Source organism: Toxorhynchites rutilus, chromosome 1, assembly GCF_029784135.1.
Source record: "Toxorhynchites rutilus septentrionalis strain SRP chromosome 1, ASM2978413v1, whole genome shotgun sequence".
In the NCBI taxonomy this organism is placed as follows: domain Eukaryota; kingdom Metazoa; phylum Arthropoda; class Insecta; order Diptera; family Culicidae; genus Toxorhynchites; species Toxorhynchites rutilus.
Window position 1 is genome coordinate 39843694 of NC_073744.1, and position 17981 is coordinate 39861674.

At 39.8% G+C, this 17981-nt stretch overlaps 1 protein-coding gene across 4 annotated transcripts; it reads left to right on the top strand.

Moving 5' to 3' along the window:
- Positions 1-2518: 2518 nt before the first annotated feature.
- Positions 2519-17599, top strand: LOC129763641 (multiple coagulation factor deficiency protein 2 homolog). Of its 4 annotated transcripts, none has more exons than XM_055762886.1 (6): positions 2519-2641; positions 2786-2934; positions 2999-3079; positions 3140-3342; positions 3401-3549; positions 17214-17599. In XM_055762886.1, exons 2-6 carry the CDS (start codon positions 2848-2850, stop codon positions 17387-17389), a joined length of 696 nt encoding a protein of 231 aa, XP_055618861.1. In that variant the 5' UTR covers positions 2519-2641; positions 2786-2847; the 3' UTR covers positions 17390-17599. The 4 variants fall into 4 exon arrangements, with proteins under 4 accessions (XP_055618861.1, XP_055618862.1, XP_055618859.1 ...); XM_055762887.1 differs by lacking the exon at positions 17214-17599 and adding an exon at positions 16883-17167; XM_055762884.1 differs by lacking the exon at positions 17214-17599 and adding an exon at positions 7877-8526.
- The last annotated feature ends 382 nt before the right edge of the window (positions 17600-17981 follow it).

A 17981-nucleotide genomic window follows, 5' to 3' on the forward strand; every position in this document is an offset into this window, starting at 1 on the left:
ACAGTTTAAAAGTATGTTCTAGGGAAACATAGTCCGGTCTGCCCAACGACAATTACTGAAAGCCAAAAAATACCCCCGACTTGCATGTATTTGCAAAGCGGATTCCCCTAAGCACATTGATTTTGAAGTCCGTGTTAGGGAAACACAGCTCGGTGGGAACGAAAATACCCCCGACTTGTATGTATATTTGCAAAGCGGATTTCTACAGGTACATCGATTTTGAAGTCTGTTTTGGGGAAACCGTAAATCGGACCAATCAAAACTTGGCAGTTAGGGCGTTTAGATAACGTTTGACATTTTACAGTTGTTCAATTGTTCATCTCATGAAAAATAACATTTTTATAAATTGTGATATACGCGCAGAAATATTTCCTCAAATGATGCAAACATCTTTCCGATCTGTTAAGAAATGTTTGAGTTATGAGCATTCGAAATACGGGTAGGGCTAGCACACAAATCGGTAGAAAAATGTATGGGAAAAAAGGAAGTTCTTCCAGTTTTCATGAATTTAAACCGTTTAGAGATTAACGAATTGTAATGTATACCATATCAAACAAATCTTAGAGAATTCCCGATTCGATTGGTATGCAAATCATGAGAATTCGGTCACAGTGAAAATAGTTATTAACGTTAACTTTATTTCATAAAAACGTGACCTGTTTTCTGATTTGGCACCCTTCCTGAAAGACGTAGTTCTACGTCAAAAAAAGTCCCAGAGTGTCAATTTTTAACCATTTTTTTTTGATGACAATAGATCTCGACGTTTCATGTAATTTTAAGACATTTGGCATCAAAATCAAAACCGACTCCGTGTCTTCTAATCTGATAGAGATTACACTAACGAGTTTGGGACCCAAATTATGGCCCTAATTTGAAGTTGCCACCAGACGTCGACACCATGCCACTGTCATCGCAAATTCGGCGCAAACAGTTTCGAACAAATGTTTAGTACAATGATGCTAATGATGCAAAGCATTATTGTGTTTGACTAGATGGAAACATACATATTTAAAATGAAGTTTCAAAGCAAATTGACGCATAGCACGGCATTCTGGTCCCACCTTAACTCAAACCATATCCATTAAAACTAATTATTGAAACGGTATGTAACCGGAAAACCTTTGATTTGTGAAGTGGTCGTTTGAAAGATTTTGGTTAATCTATTGTATCTATTGTATAGTATAGGTCCAAAATAATAAAAATACAATGTCAAAAACATTCGAATTCTTGGGCGCAAATGACCTAATGCCTTCTAGAGACAATTTGTATTTAGACCGCTGGAAGTTCTCCATAATTTGAAGTAAAAGTCGCTGTGTTTTTGAATTCATTCTACATGCTTGTGGATTTTAACTCGGAAACGTTTGAAAAAGCAAGCAAATGACCCCGAATCAAAAGTCTCCGTTGATTATTAAGAACAAAAGTAAACAAGTGAAAAAAGTGAGCGAATGACACTGAGATATAAGCCCTACTTTTTTTGACGATATTTCCGATATTTCTCAAAAACCCACGTACGCTGTCGTACTGGAATGTCTTCACCTTTAGTATAAGGCTAGGCGCAAATTGAGAAGCGTATAGCGCTCGTAAGCGAACACGAGACTATCAACACGACTCATACGTGCCACAAACTTAGCGTGGTGGAGCGCATATTGAGTCGCAGTTTGGTGTAAATGGTGTAAATGTCGCATACAATGTCTGATTCACACAGAGTTGTGCGATATATTTATTTACTAACACAACCTTCCGACCGGTACAACTATACAGTGTCAGACTCACGGCGATATATGATTGTTCACCAACACAACCAACACAACCAGCATGAGCAGCACGAGAAACTGTGGCTCAGCCACAGCGTCGAGCTAGTCGTGTCTCACGAGCGCTCCTCCATCTCGCGTCATCTGACCAATTTGCGCCGTTTCATCTGTTTTAATTAGCCACAAAGACAGGCGCTATATCGCGCCAAGTTAGTCGCGCCATACGCGTCTCAATTTGCGCCTAGCCTAATGTTTTCAAAATGTCTTCACAAAATTAAATGTCTTCATAGTAAGTCAAAGGTTTTCGAAATGAAGACATGTCTTCAAACCTGGCATCTCTGCTTGCAACTCACATACAGGGGTTAGACATCAATTGAATATAGACTACCCAAAATCAAAATCAATATGGCGTCATTTGTTTATCAACATATCATTTACGAGGATTGAAATCGAAAAATGCGCTGCTTTATTCTAACTGCATGAGCGATTCTTATATTTCGGTTTCACATGGAGGTGTTCACATTTAACATGGAGTTTAGAGTTAACCACTATTCGACTATATAACCGGACCGTGTTGTAAACAACAGTAATTGATTGAACCAAAATATCAGTGAACCGCAGCAATTTTGGGTACCTGGCAATATGAGGGATTTGACGTTTTAGTCGTACCCCTGCTCACATAGCGATATCGCACATCATGGTTTGCGCAAACCAGAAGACAACCTTTCAACAAAACACCACCATACTGACTGACTTTTGACAAGCTTCTCTTCTGTGTCTCTCTAGTAAACATTCCCCGTTGTCAAGTGCCAGATACGATGTAGAGCAATAGAGCCGAAAAAACATACGTGGATATTCCCTAGTTCAATAGATAGCTGCACGTTTACAAGGTGAGCTGTTGCTTGACTGCTGGTGTCGTCCTAAGGCATACTTTCGTGTACTAATATCAATTTATTTCTTATGTTCTCATCTGAAAATTTCCGAAAATTTGTGTCATACAATCACTCCAACTGAACCTGAATGGCCTGCTAAAGATTACTCAATCAGAAAAGTGAAAGTTTCTGTCTGTAACGTAGAAGACTTGCAGACAAACATTATGAAACAACTTGCGTTAACCTTGGGGCTGTTTGCAGTGGTGACTCTCGGTCAGCGGGTGGTACCTGGTGTCAATCCTAATCAATACGTAAGTACAACTGGTTTGAAATTCCTTCAGGATATTGACTGATCGGTGTGATGGGCAATTCTAGCAACAGCAACAGCAGCAGCAACAGTATCACCCGCCTCCACAACAGCAATACCAGCAAGTTCCCCAACAGCAGATGCACTATGTAAGGCTTAGATAGTAGCTTTCTGATTGCTAGGGCTAAGCTTGGATTAATATTTTTCAGCAGCAGCAACAACAACAGGTGCACTATCAACAGCAACAGGTTCCGGTGCAGCAGCAGCAGCAGTACCAACAGGTGCCCGTACAACAGCAGCACCATCAGCAACAACAACCACAGCATACGCCGCAACAACACGGAGACCATGGTGTACATCATGGCCAGCAACAACAAGTGCTAAATCCAAATAACATTCAGCACGAGAAACAGTAAGTGGCTCGAACGTATTTTATTGTCCCTGTAAACATAAATTTTCCCCTCAACCAGGCACATTGCCGAGCATATGGAAGTTCCGATCGATACCAGCAAGATGAGCGAACAGGAACTTCAGTTCCATTACTTCAAGATGCACGATTCAGATAACAATAATAAGCTGGATGGGTGTGAACTGATCAAGTCGCTCATCCACTGGCATGGTAAGTGTTATGTTTAATGTCTGTTTAGGAGTGTCATTTGTGATTGTCGCTGCGGTACATTATTCTTTCGTGTGAGATTCATACCAACTTGGGGGCATGGTGGTAACTAGTTCATAGACATCTACTCATGATCGCTTGTATGCTATTGTTTCGTCCTTGGAAATTTGCATGAAAATACCGGTAGCCGAGGCAACATTGGAGCGTCGTGTTGTCATGAACGAATTGTTCATTCTTCACTTTCACAGACCATACGTGATCGTACATCGAATGCTTATCAGTGCGAACGTGTTTTGTTCGATACGAGGTGTGTCCTTGATTTTTTTTTTATCGTTTGTGAATTATACCAGCAGCTTTTCCGTGAAAGAAAGTCGTTTCGCGAATTTGTTAGAGCGAATGACGACTGTGGCTGGAAAGAATAATGTAAAATAACATTTGCGTGAATTGTAGACTGCGAATGTCGACTGAAATATAGGACCTATATTTGAATTTACATATGCAATATATGAAACGAATGTCGGTAATGTAACTTCTGTTTTGAGCGTCCACAGAGCCTTTTGTTTAACGTCGTTCTCATAAAATGGCTCTTCTTAGGCAGCTCGATTCCCTCATTATTCTGAATACAGAATTGACTGTTTTGCATTGCTCTAATGACACGTACAAATCGACAGTACGGTACATTTTTTGAAGGAAACAAACAACCATCTACTTTGAAGTGCTCCGTGAGCGTATGACCTTTGCTGGATTTGGTTCGTCTTGGAATACTTACCCATACAGTTGTTTGTTGTATGGTTTCGACCTCTTGATTCCTTGCTTGTCACAATCGTCTCGAGATGTCCTCACATTCGTGATTGTGTTTTCCCAACACCTTCCCTGATCAATCGACTAGCATTTTTTATCGTTAAATTATGCTGTTAAAAATTAAAATTACGATTTTCAATGATGCCAATATTGATGCAAGTGCCAATAACTAGGAAAGTACACCACTGCCCATGTTTATATAGGAGAAGTAAACGACAAAATGAACAAAATCGGCTTTTTCGCTGTTTCGCATTCTACACAATGTAACACGTTTGCTCAACATGCATTTTTTGTTTGAAAACATTTGAGCAATTTTGAAAAAAAAACGTTTCCGAAAAATCACTGTTTGTTCGCATAACAGACGTAGTTTCATTCAGCTTTCATACATCGTTCGAAAATCGACAATTGTCAGTATTATGTGCTCTAAGCTAAATCTACATTTGAATCACATTTATTCTAGAGTCCAAACATGTCTGTCACGATAGTGTCTTATTACTTAGTGTTACCTAATAGATGAATATAAGAAACCATTAAATCGTTGATCATACAATTACTATTTGCTGTACACGATGAACAAATAGAAGCAATTGTGTTTTTTTAATGTTATAATAACCTAAATTTCTGCATTTGAATCTTCAAGTAGATAATGAAACAATCAGATCAGTAGTAAAATCAAAATAATATTGGTTCCTAGCATTATAACTCCTCGGATTCAACAATGAATTATTCCACATACTCAGCATTTACTCATATCGTTGGAGTAAGTCAGTCCATCATCTTCATGCGATTGATCGTGATATCGGTAAATCATGTTGCTAAAATTACCAACATTGCAGATTGCCTTTACAAATCCAATCAGTTGAAAAAAACACGAACCTGCTGTTCTTATCATATCCCAGAGTACTCCGCAAGAAAAAAGGTACTATCATAGACTCGCAACAAATCAAGAGCACTTTTTCCAGACATTTCACTAAATTACTTCAAAACCTTTTTGATTTTATCCGATAACTACTGAAACTACCGACGGAGACGTTTTGACTATTGTCGGAATTGTAAATACTAACGCTACAAACAGAACAACCTGGTGATTACGTCTAGCTATGCGGACAAATGTTCATTGTAACGATTGATTGTCCGCATAAATAGACGCAAGCGTTTTCCAAATGGAAAAAATATGTTATGATCCGCAAAATCACCTAGGCTTTCTTTTTACCCATAATATCCTTCAACTGGACAGATCATTTCATCGGAAATTCGCATGGTTATGCTTGTAGGCCAAAAAACAACGAAAATGCATTTTCCCAACACTAATGGTGTTGTCCTATGCTATCATGGGCAGACTAGGCCTTATAATTCGAAAGTAGAAAATTACTGACGGTACTATCGCGCGTCGTAATCCTATAGGCCTTTCCGCAATTCGTCGGTGAGTGACAGTGTCTTTCTTTGTTGTTTTAAAGGGTGTGTCACATCAAATTGCATCACGGAAAAAACGCTGTAGAAATTCGCCCAGTAGACCGATCCTTTTGAAAATTTTAGACAGTAAAATAAAAACTATTAAACAACTCTTGGCATTTTCTTTTTATTCATATATCGAGCCCAAGCCCGTATGCTCGCACCTTCCTCTTTACCCCGTCCATAAGGTTCTGTACAACGTCAGGTTGTAGTTTTTTTGAACAGAAATCCATTCTCTCTTGAAGTCCGCCTCCGATTTGACAACTTTTGGGTTCTTCCGGAGGGCCTGCTTCATAATCGCCCAATATTTCTCTATTGGGCGAAGCTCCGGCGCATTGGGCGGGTTCATTTCCTTTGGCACGAAGGTGACCCCGTTGGCTTCGTACCACTCCAACGCGTCCTTTGAATAGTGGCACGAAGCGAGATCCGGCCAGAAGATGGTCGGGCCCTCGTGCTGCTTCAATAGTGGTAGTAAGCGCTTCTGTAGGCACTCCTTAAGGTAAACCTGCCCGTTTACCGTGCCGGTCATCACGAAGGGGGCGCTCCGCTTTCCGCAAGAGCAGAACGCTTGCCACACCATGTACTTTTTGGCAAACTTGGATAGTTTCTGCTTGCGAATCTCCTCCGGAACGCTGAATTTGTCCTCTGCGGAGAAGAACAACAGGCCCGGCAGCTGACGAAAGTCCGCTTTGACGTAGGTTTCGTCGTCCATTACAAGGCAATGCGGCTTCGTCAGCATTTCGGTGTACAGCTTCCGGGCTCGCGTCTTCCCCACCATGTTTTGCCTTTCGTCGCGGTTAGGAGCCTTCTGAACCTTGTATGTACGCAGGCCCTCCCGCTGCTTGGTCCGCTGGACGAATGAACTTGACAAATTCAGCTTATTGCCGACATCCCGGACCGAACTTCTCGGATCACGTCTAAACTACTTAACTACGCGCTTGTGATCTATTTCACTGACAGAGCATCCATTTTTGCCGTTCTTCACCTTCCGGTCGATGGTTAGGTTCTCGAAGTATCGTTTTAGTACTCTGCTGACCGTGGATTGGACGATTCCCAGCATCTTACCGATGTCCCGATGTGACAACTCCGGATTCTCGAAATGAGTGCACAGGATTAATTCACGACGCTCTTTTTCGTTCGACGACATTTTTCCAAATTTACGAAAAATTGACAGTGAAGCATGGCCGACGTGATCTATACACTCTTATCTGATTATAAGCGAAAGCTGAAGATATATTCCTAAAAATTAAATTTCTACAGCGTTTTTTTCCGTGATGCAATTTGATGTGACACACCCTTTAGTCATGGCATTCACATTATCTGATCACTAGTGAACACAACCTTATGTAAGAAGAATTTAATTTTTTAAAATTTTATTTATTTTTTGCTTTTTTGTTTTTTGCACCTAAGGTTTAGTCTTTCGTTGTCTTATCCGCGATTTTGGTTATCCTTGGCGACCGTGCCACCCAATTCTGTGGGTGATCGGGGCTTTCCTGAACATTTTATAATTTAATATAATCACCCTGAATTGAAACTGAATCTGAATCTTATTTCGGGTTTTTTTTTTATAGATATGATAAGACGCAATTTTTTTTATCCTTCCTGAAATGCCTAGTGAAAATATCTAGGGTTTTTCATTTCAGGATTTTACGATCTTTTATATCCACATCCTTTTTTACTGCAATTTATTATGGGGATGCACTTTTCGAAGACGTTTGTAAAAATTGAACGGCGACCCTCAGGGCGCCACCTCTTATCGAGCGACGAAGCTTACTGAACAATTCAATGGCTAAGTGAATTTTGAAAACTTTTTTTTGAATATTCTGTCCGAAATTGTGGTTTGAACATTTATGAGCAACAATATGCTGTTTGTAATAATATCGCAACTTGATCGTTTACGAGCTAGTTACTGCCTGAGAGTCGCCCTGGTACATGTCGTGTGAATCTCGTTCAGGAAATGAGAACTGAACCCCTCAAAGCGTTAGTTCAATCTGCGACTAACAGATGACATTTTCTTTGTCCCTTCCCTTCCCAATTTATGTGTTCCACACGCTCGCTCATACGTGAATGCCCACAGCGGAGAGCAAAAACCAGGAGGCAACCGGTCAGCCTGGCCACCAAGATAAGATCTTCTCGAACGATGAGCTGTCCGCGTTGATTGATCCCATTCTCAACTCGGACGATCACAACAAGGATGGTTTCATCGACTATCCGGAGTTCGTGCGGGCACAGCACAAGGCAGCACAACAGGGGGAAGCGCCGCAGCAGTAGTAGTGTCCCGTTCCTAGTACACGACAGCACAGACACTAGCCAACCGAGCCATAGCAGAACTACATAATTAAATCATGACAAAACAAAAATCGAAACATAATTTTGGGAAAAATTATTTGAATGCATTTAGTTGTGTAAATTCCACAAAACCATCGAGTTTCTTCACGATTTCTACTTGTGAGCTGACCTTCCGTGATTGTGATGAACAAATGTTACATACAGGTTACACAAAGTTAAATTTCTCATTTACCACAGATGAAGAGGTTTCCAGGCAGGCAGGATGTTTGTTTTCCATTGATGAATCTCAACCAGACACACATCTCATGCTTTATGAAGTTATTCGGAAGTCTCCGGAAAGTATTAGACTGTTTATGCGTTTTAAGGCACTGTATTTTTGTAATGACAAACGTGTTTTTTTTGAAGAGTGAAGTGGAAAATAGAACAATATTGAGCGATGTTGATGTATGTATGAGAAACTGGAAACTTCGCTTTGATTTAACGATGACATTCAGTGCGAGCAAACAGTAATGTTTGGAAGTTTACATGAATATTGGTACTGATTTCGGTGCAATAAAAAGCAAAATAAATTTATTTGTTTGACGTTGACGATCTAACAAAAGAGAAATTTTCACTGTAAGCATTGGGGTAGATAGGGGCAATATGGTCCCCCTAAGAACGAAACGTCCTAAATCATGTAGGAACGTTTATAAATTATGCTACATGTTAAAAACTCACGATTTGAAATCTTATTTATCGATGTACATTGTATGAATATGCTTTAAAACCGATTTATGTGGAAAATTTACACTTTTAAAAATATGTTCCATTTCCGTCGATCGCAAGCACTACGGGGCAAAATAGGCCACAATACGGGGCAATATGACCATGTTAGTCGATTCAATCTTTCAAGCATTTTAAGTGCCACTAGGAAATAATGTAACAAGTTCATAAAAGGAAAGTTTAATCTATTTTGCAACTATCACGTATATTTAATTGGATTTCATTCAGTTTGCATGTACAAAAAATAACAATGTGATCGAAGTGATTGGACTGCAGTTTTACGTTACTCAAAGCAGGAACAGAGAATATCTGTGCCGTTAGTGGCATCGATAGCATTGGTTCCAGCCATTGCCGTCCGTAGAGGAGTTGAATTGTGTCCCACAGTACCAAACTAGGGTGTCCTGTGGAAGATTCTATAATCGGTATTCCGTGCTCAGTACCCAGCGCTCATTTGTCTTTTTCCCGCATTGCTAGGATTTTGGAATTTTTGGTCTGCACCTGTTGAATGAAGATAATAATGTTTAGTTTACTTCCTTCTCCTATCGATAGAAGATAGTTACTGGAATCACTGGTGTCTCATCGACGTTGAATTGCCTTACTGGTGGAATGATGTATTTCTGCTATACGTCCTCCAGTAAATCGTAGAATTTCCCGACTGCAACACGATTGAATCCTTGTGCCCTGGCGGCGGAAGTTGCTCCTGGTATCCGAGGCTATTGAAAGTGTGATAAATATTGGGTTGGGGAAAAAGAAATGTCATATATTGTCAATATATGGCAACACTTAAACATATCTTGTGTTGTACTTATCGCATCGGGTCATACTATACGGCTATTTGAAGACGACAATCTGTGCTACAAGTGTCGTTTTGACAGTGTTGTGATTATCCTTTTCAGTCTTAAGTTATAGCGCGTCAAAGATGGAGTCCACCAAGCAAGAAATTCGCCATATTTTACGTTTTTACTACCTGCGAGGTAAAACTGCAACGAAGGCGGCCAAAAAAATTCGTGTAGTTTATGGACCCGATACTGTAACGATTCGCACAGCACAGCGTTGGTTTGATCGATTTCGTTCTGGCTGTCGAAGATACACCCCGTACTGGTAGGCCAATCATCGTGGAAACCGCTAAAATCGTTGAAATCATCCAAGTAGACCGGCATGTGAGCACTCGCTCGATTGGCCAGTAACTGGGTATAGACCATAAAACCATTTGGAACCGTTTGCAGAAGATTGGATTACAAAAAAAGCTGGATGTATGGGTGCCACACGAGTTGACGCAAAAAAATCTTTTAGACCGTATCAACGCCTGCTGCACTGCTGAAACGGAACGAACTCGACCCATTTTTGAAGAAGATGGTGACTGGTGATGAAAAGTGGATCACGTACGACATCCTAAAGCGAAAAAAGTTATGGTCGAAGCGCGGTGAGCCGGCCCAAACCATCGCCAAGCCCGGATTGACGGCCAGGAAGGTTTTGCTGTGTCTTTGGTGGGATTGGAAGGGAATCATCCACTATGAGCTGCTCAACTATGGACAGACACTCAACTCGGTTCTCGACTGTGAGCAGCTTGAACGTTTGAAGCGGGCGATTGATCAGAAGCGGCCAGAAATGGTCAATAGGAATGGTGTTGTTTTCCACCGTTGTCCTGGTGGCTCGGCCTCACACATCTTTGATGATCCGCCAGAAGCTACGGGAGCTCGGATGGGATGTCCTATTGCACCCACCGTATAGTACGGACCTGGCTCCAAGTGATTATAATCTCTTCCGGTCCATGCAAAACGCTCTTGGGTACACTAAGTTGGCCTCAAAAGAGGCTTGCGAAAACTGGCTGTCTGAGTTTTTTGCAAATAAGGAGGGAGGATTATGAAGTTGCCTTCTAAATGGCAACAAGTTTGCGAACAAAACTACGCATATTTGACTTAAATTGGATAATTTTAAGTATGTTAAATAAAGCGTCAAATTTCGATCAAAAATACGACATTTCTTTTTCCCCAACATTATACCATTTCTTTCGGCCGAATCATACGCCAGCTTCCGATTTATTTCGTCGTAACACCGTAGAACCGTTGTTCCATAGAGAAAACATAATCTGCAAGCTCGTTCTCTTGTTCCGTCGTAAAAAATTACTGAATGATCCGAGCAGCTAAAGCTGCAATGGATCTGCACAACTAAGGTTTAAGTATTTCTCGCGGGACACAATGCGCTAAAGCTGCATGTCACACTGAAGCATCACTCTTCACTGCTTCGATTGCCGCATTCAAGCTGGTCTGTGACCACTTTTTACGATGGATGTTCGCACCATGATTCCACATCTAGCTAATTTCCAACTATGTTTACAAATTTTGACAAATATATTTACAGGTTATGCTGAAAAAATACCTGGTCATACTGCCCCAAGCAAGTATGCCCATTCCGCCCCGTACATTTACGCTCAATAAAAATCAATTGATCTTTTACATGAAACGGCAAAGTAGCGCCATAAATCAGTGAAATGTTCGGAAATAATACCAGTACGAATTGATATCACATAACAAGCCCAAACAAAGGGTGGCCCATTTCGCCGCACCTGGTCATATTGCCCCTATCTACCCTATTAGTGCCAGAATGCGACAGTTTCTCTTTTCTCCGACTATCCGCGAGCGGATGATCCGTGATGTGTATTAAACGCGAACGCGATTTCCACAAAAAAGCTCAAATTAAGATTCTCAAAGAAAACCAATTGTAATGCAAGCGCCAACAACACGCATGTACAATAGGCCCTAGAATGCGGGGGCTGAGAATTACTAGCGGCTCGTTACTGCGCATCGTAATTTTACAGGTTGTTACGATGAACCTGGGCGACTGCTGGCGGACACGGGCGATAATACGGTGGAATTCGTTGCAATGATGGACAAAGTACATTTCGGGATCTAATACTGAGCGTCTAAACGTCGAAATCCAAATCTTTTATTAAAACCTCACTTTTCGAAATGTACAAGTTTATTCGATAACGTTTCGATCAGAACTGAGCGATAACTATCTGCCCAACCTCGATCGCCGTCGGTTTCCCGATCGGGTGGAAGAAAGATAAAGAACGGAACTAGCGACTGATAAGCAATCGTTCTTAAATTTCAAGCTAGCTAAAAAAAAATTTGGGTCATTATGATTTTAGTGATTGTAGCGGGATTCTAATTTTTATACAATCCAAAATAGGGTTCTCAATTGTTTCGTAAATGCTAAAGTAAGATCTCCCACACAGGCTTTTCCGGCATTTCTTTATGAATGGCAGGCTCTCGCTATTTTACCGTAGCTTTCACATTATCTAATCAAGGTGTACAAGTGATGCAAGTAATACTTCGTTGAGATGGTGAAGTTTCTCTAGGATCGTTAGTGTCATCGACGAAACAGTTTTCATGCTTTGCCATGTTTCGCGTTACGACCTTGTTACTACCTGTTTGCAATGAGGCTACCGATCAGCGCAATTAGATGACCAAGCAATATGATCTTATGATCTTAGATCCCTCTAAAAAAAGGTTTCCGTCTGTGCTTAGGACCATTCGCTTGCTGATACTTCAAAATCATTGGCCTCTCCTCTCCACGATGGAGATGTCCCACATCATACACGGCGATGCAACCACAAGCCATCAAGGTCGGCTTCCCAACCGGTCTTCAACAGTCTTCTTGTTATAACGTAGGTTTAACATGATACAGTAACATTCGCTAACTGGGCGAAAAGGGAAGACCAGTTATCGACATTTGCGTTTTAACCTAGATAGTGCGGACTGAATCAAAAGGACTGTCAAAAAAGATCCAATTGGAATGTCAATAAAGATCTAACGGTCAGAGATGTTATTTTTCTTATGATAATCAGCACTATAAAAAGGTAAAAATAATTAAACTTATAAAATGAACGAACACAATTTTCCGTCAATTGTTTGATTGACCATTGCATCTCTGAAAGAGCATCTCATATTGCAAGGTATCAGAACCTGACAGTATATCAACAACCTGCGAATAACGATTAGTTCACTCTAAGATTTTAATGTGGGAGCAAAATTCGACATTGGCGAATTTCGATACGTGCATACATACCAAATGTGAAATGTTTTAGGGACGTTTTTTTCTAACGTCGGTGAAAACAGCTTTGCTAGTGAAACTGACCGAAAGAAATCCGCGTAATTATGATCCGCTAATGCTGGTGATGAATATAACGGTAAAGCAATCTGCGCTTCGTGTTTTTTTTATCCCTTTTGTTTATTTTAGGCTCACTAGCATTTTAGCTGTAACAGAGTCGAATTTTAATCGTGTACATGTCACATGTCTATCATATCTATAATTAGGGCATCCGCACCAATGCGTTACTATTCAGGGTTTCTAGTCGCGAGTTTTAGCCGTTGTCAATTTATGAACTCTTCGATTTGCGCACCCGTCGTTGCTATCGCGGTTGCTATAGTATCAGTTCTTTTTCGCACCGCAGGTTGCTAAATACCAAGATGGTGGAGTTAACAGGTGGCTCGTAATTTACACTATTTAGAAAAGACGTTTGAGGAATGGCAAGACGAAAAGTTTGGATTTGTTTATGTTATTACTTACGTTGGTATGGTTACATTTGATTTCGTCGAAGGTATTTGAAGCAGTATAATAAATAAACAGTTGTCGTTGAAAATAGTAACCTAGTAACCTTTATGCATATGCTTCCGCCAGCTGGCTCGGCTAATGTGATTCAGGGAGTGCTTTGATCGTGGTACCGCCACTGGCGCATAATTTGCAGCTTTGTTTTTTGTGCTGGTTCATAACGACAATCAACCGTGCCGGCGAAACTGTAGTCAATGTTTAGTGTTGTTTGGATACCATCTATATAAATAAGTTCAAACTTAAGGGATACGTCCGAACGGCAATTCTGACATTACGTTTTACCATCCACTCTACTTTCCTTGCTCAATACGATTGCTATTACTAGAAGAAATGACAAGTGTCAGTTGATTCTCTTTTCGTCGCGTTAATTTTTTGATAGATAAATGTAATATATAAACTTCCGAAATAATACTTCAGAGCAGAATCACAAAAAAACAACACAAGACGAATGGAACCCACAACAGATGTTTGACATTTGTTGAAAATAGCAACACTTGGCTCGGTTGCTATCGCGTTGCCAAATTTGTTAACTCACTATTCACCGAGAGGTAGATTACTATTTCCCACACCTGAAGCGCAACCACCAGTGGGGTTGCTGCGTTATGGTGAGGGTTGTCAAAATGTCTGTAACAACGCATTGGTGCGGATGCCCTTAGCACATTATACAGTTGCCATTTTTCGGCGTTAGAGTATTCCCTTCTATACCATTGCATATGGTACACATTAACACAGTAGCCATTTAGGCGTAATAGTTTTCTTTCTGTTCTTCCAATATCCAGTTAGACCGGACAGCGAAGACAGTTGATTGATCATTGTTGAGTTATTTATAGAACAGCAGCCCGATATGTCTTGCAGAGCAGAGCAGTTGTATGGATGAATCGATCTTATTTCGACCGTGGATCGATCTCCATCGCTGATGATTGTTGCGTGGACGTAGTTATTCTGTAATAACACAAAGATGGTCAATAAGGGCCCTGAGTTTTGAACTGCGCTTCGTGTTGATGATGAACGTAATCTTCTGAGTCAACTACCGGCTCAATTGTGGAGAAGGCATTACGGTTTCTCACGAGCTTTCTTTTCCGGTAGAAATGTAACCATGTATTTCTATCAAAATAATCCTGAAAATGTGTATGAAAGACTTGCTACACTTTTGGTTTTCAATAATTCAAACATCGTATTTAATCCACAGATACGGGAACCCTTATTCGGAACTAGCAAAAATCGACCCAGCGCGTCTGTAAAAGCGTTTCCGAGGGTATACGATAAGAGCTTACGCGAACATTTTCATTCGTAATCGGGCAGCCTTTCACTGAATAACGCATTTTTAATGTCCACTTTCCCTGATATAATATTTTTCCGAACGAAATAGAAACAATCGAAGTCACAGTCACGTAAATGTTTACTCCTGCGATTTGGAAATACGAAATTTTTGGAAATATTCGATAAAAAGTGGAACGAAGAGTTGTCAGATGATTTAAAAAAAGTCTCTAAAATATATGTGAAAGTCTGTTAAAAATGTGGAAGTGTCTGTAAAAGAGTGCAGATCTGTAGTAATGTCTTTTAGCATTAATTTTCACAGATTCGTTAATACTTTGTGCATCACGATGCACGTAAGATTGTCTTTCGTATATTATTGTGTGTTTTGTATATGTATATTTTGTATATATAATATATAGCCATTCCATGCCAACCCGATATAGTTGTTCTCAGATTTCGATGAAAAGTGGTAGTTTTGTTCTTTATCACAAAACATTATCCCGTATTTTTCATTTTTTCGTTAGGGTGACCATTTCCATTTCAGGGTGATCCGAAAAATAAATTTTTCACACTTTTTCCCAAAACTAACTTTTTTCAGAAATTCATGACTTTAGAACCACTGAACCGATTTAGATTATCGACATATCTAATTGATATTGTTTAACCGATATAGTTGTTCTCAGATTTCAATGAAAAGTGGTAGTTTTGTTCTTTATCGCAAGACATTAGACCCGCATTTTTTCATCAGAGTGCGTTAGAGTGCCCATTTCCATTTTAGGGTGGTCTGAAAAATGTTTTTTTTCCACTTTTTCCCAAAAATGACTTTTTTTTAAAACTCATAACTTTTGAACCACTGAACTGATTGAAATATCAAATTGAACTGAAATCGACATATCAAATTGAAGCTAATGAGCTTACCTTTTGTTAAAAAATGTTGAACTTGCGAAAAAAATGGATTTTGTTTTCGTAATCATTGATTGTAGTCGATTTTTATTGTTTTCATGGCTTTGGGCTGGAGGGCGCTATATTTTTTTTCTTGAAAGCTGAGGATTTTTTACTTAATATATCTCGATATCAGAGATGCTATTTTTTCGTGCCCCAAATGAAAGCAACTGCTTGTTGTTGTACTTGTTGTAGGGCTCTGAGCTGGTTCGAGCGTGCACTGCTTAACTTCTGGTACATTTGGAGTCGTGTTCAGCTCAGGGTAGACGCCTTGGGGGTTGAGGTTGGTCTATATACAGCCATTCCATGCCAAACCGATATAGTAGTTCTCAGGTTATCGTGAAAATTTGTAGTTTTGTTCTTTATCGCAAACCATTTGACCCGTATTTTTTAATTTTTTAATTTTCAAAAATCATAACTCAAAAACGAAAAAAACGCCTCTCTGGTTTCGATATATGTTATGTTAAAAATCCTCAGCTTTTCATAAAAAATATAGCGCCCTTGGTCCCGAGACTATGAAAACAATAAAAAACGAATACAATCAATAATAACGAGAACTGAATTCGAATTTTCTGCAGGTGTAGTATTTTTCAAAAAAGACAAGGTGATTGGCTTTAATTTGATTTGTCGATCATCTGAATTCAAGTTCAAAGTTCAAAAGTTAATTTTTGAAAAAAGTCATTTTTGGAAAAAAGTGGAAAAAGTTGATTTTATGGACAACCCCTTAAATGAAAGTAACCCTACTGAAAAAATAAAAAAAATACGAGTCTCATGTTTTGCGATAAATAACAAAACTACCACTTTTCACGAAAATCTGAAAACCACTATATCGGTTTGGCATGGAATGGCTGTATATAAACGATCTAAACGTAGTTATCTTACATTTCCGAGTTCATAGGTCTCTTGTAGGCATTTTGAGTGATTGGAGGGATTGTCCAAAGCTTTTAACATGATGCAGTATTCAATTTGATACGCTCTTGCTACCATCTGACATTTTCATTCGTGATTTTAAATTCTTAAATCGTTAAATTACTAACAAACAATTGTTCAGATGTTCAAAATATCGACGCTCTAGAGTTCCCCTTACATGTGGGTATTTGTAGAAGGCGGCAGCAGTTTGTTCATGCTTTTGGTGGATTGTTTCCCATGATCCGGTAATGGTAATTAGACTAACAATACTCTGAACAATAATTCTCTAAACTCGCATCAAATACAATAGCGCACGACAAGAAAGGGTCCGACCAACACACCGACGAATCGGAGAAAATCATATACACCGACGATCAGCTAGCGACGATCGTGGAGGCCGTCATTAGTCACATGGATAAAAACGACGATGGGTTCGTCAACTGGGCTGAATATATCCGGTCGTCACAATAGTAGTGTAATCTAGCACTTAACGCATGAGTTTTCTTTTTCTTAACCCCTATCTATCACAAGACCGAATAGTTAACAGCATGAAGTGAATAAAGCGGATGGATGTGGTTAAATGGAGCAAACGATTCGATTTTTGCTGTCTTTATTCTCGAGAAAATTGCCATTTTTTTCAGATGATGCCCAAGCGGATGGTGGAGAAGGTCACAAAACCGAGTCACATCCACAGGACGACGCAACCCTGCAATCTCTGGTTGATCCCATCCTGGACCTGATGGATAAGGATCACGATGGGTTCGTGTCCTATCCAGAGTACCGCCAGGCAGAGGCCGCTATGGCTACCGACAGTTAGAAACTTGCAGATATTCCTCGTGGGCGTCGAGGAATTATTTGACTGAATAAACTACTGGTAGTGTCGGTGATAACTGTGTCGTGGGAAGCAGTGCGCAATGCTGATTATTCTTTTTTTCTGTTGGATTATTTCGTTAAGTGTTTATTTTTTTGCGTACAAAATGTGGGCATTCTATTTCTGTGTATAAAAATATGTACAAATAGTCGGGAACGATTCACTCTAATTATTTGAAAGAACTTCCATGTCAGTAGAACTTACTTTTACAATACGTATTAGCAATCGCATAAAATTATTCGGTATCGGTATCAAAATTAATTCGAGAAAGTGTAAACGAACGAATACAATCACTCACCTATAAAATAATTTATCCGGCCATTCGAGGTGGCCCTTGGACTCGAGTAAACGAAGTCATGTGATCAGTGGCGTCGGATGAAGCTTTCGCACCCGGTGCGGAAATGTCTGGTTACACCCCCATCCCCTTTGGGATTTTCTTTGTGTTGTGTTGTGTTTATTCAAAAAATATAACAAACTTATTCAAAATGTACTGCATGATCTCAATGTCAAAAAGCTCTCAATAATCATAACTCAGTTT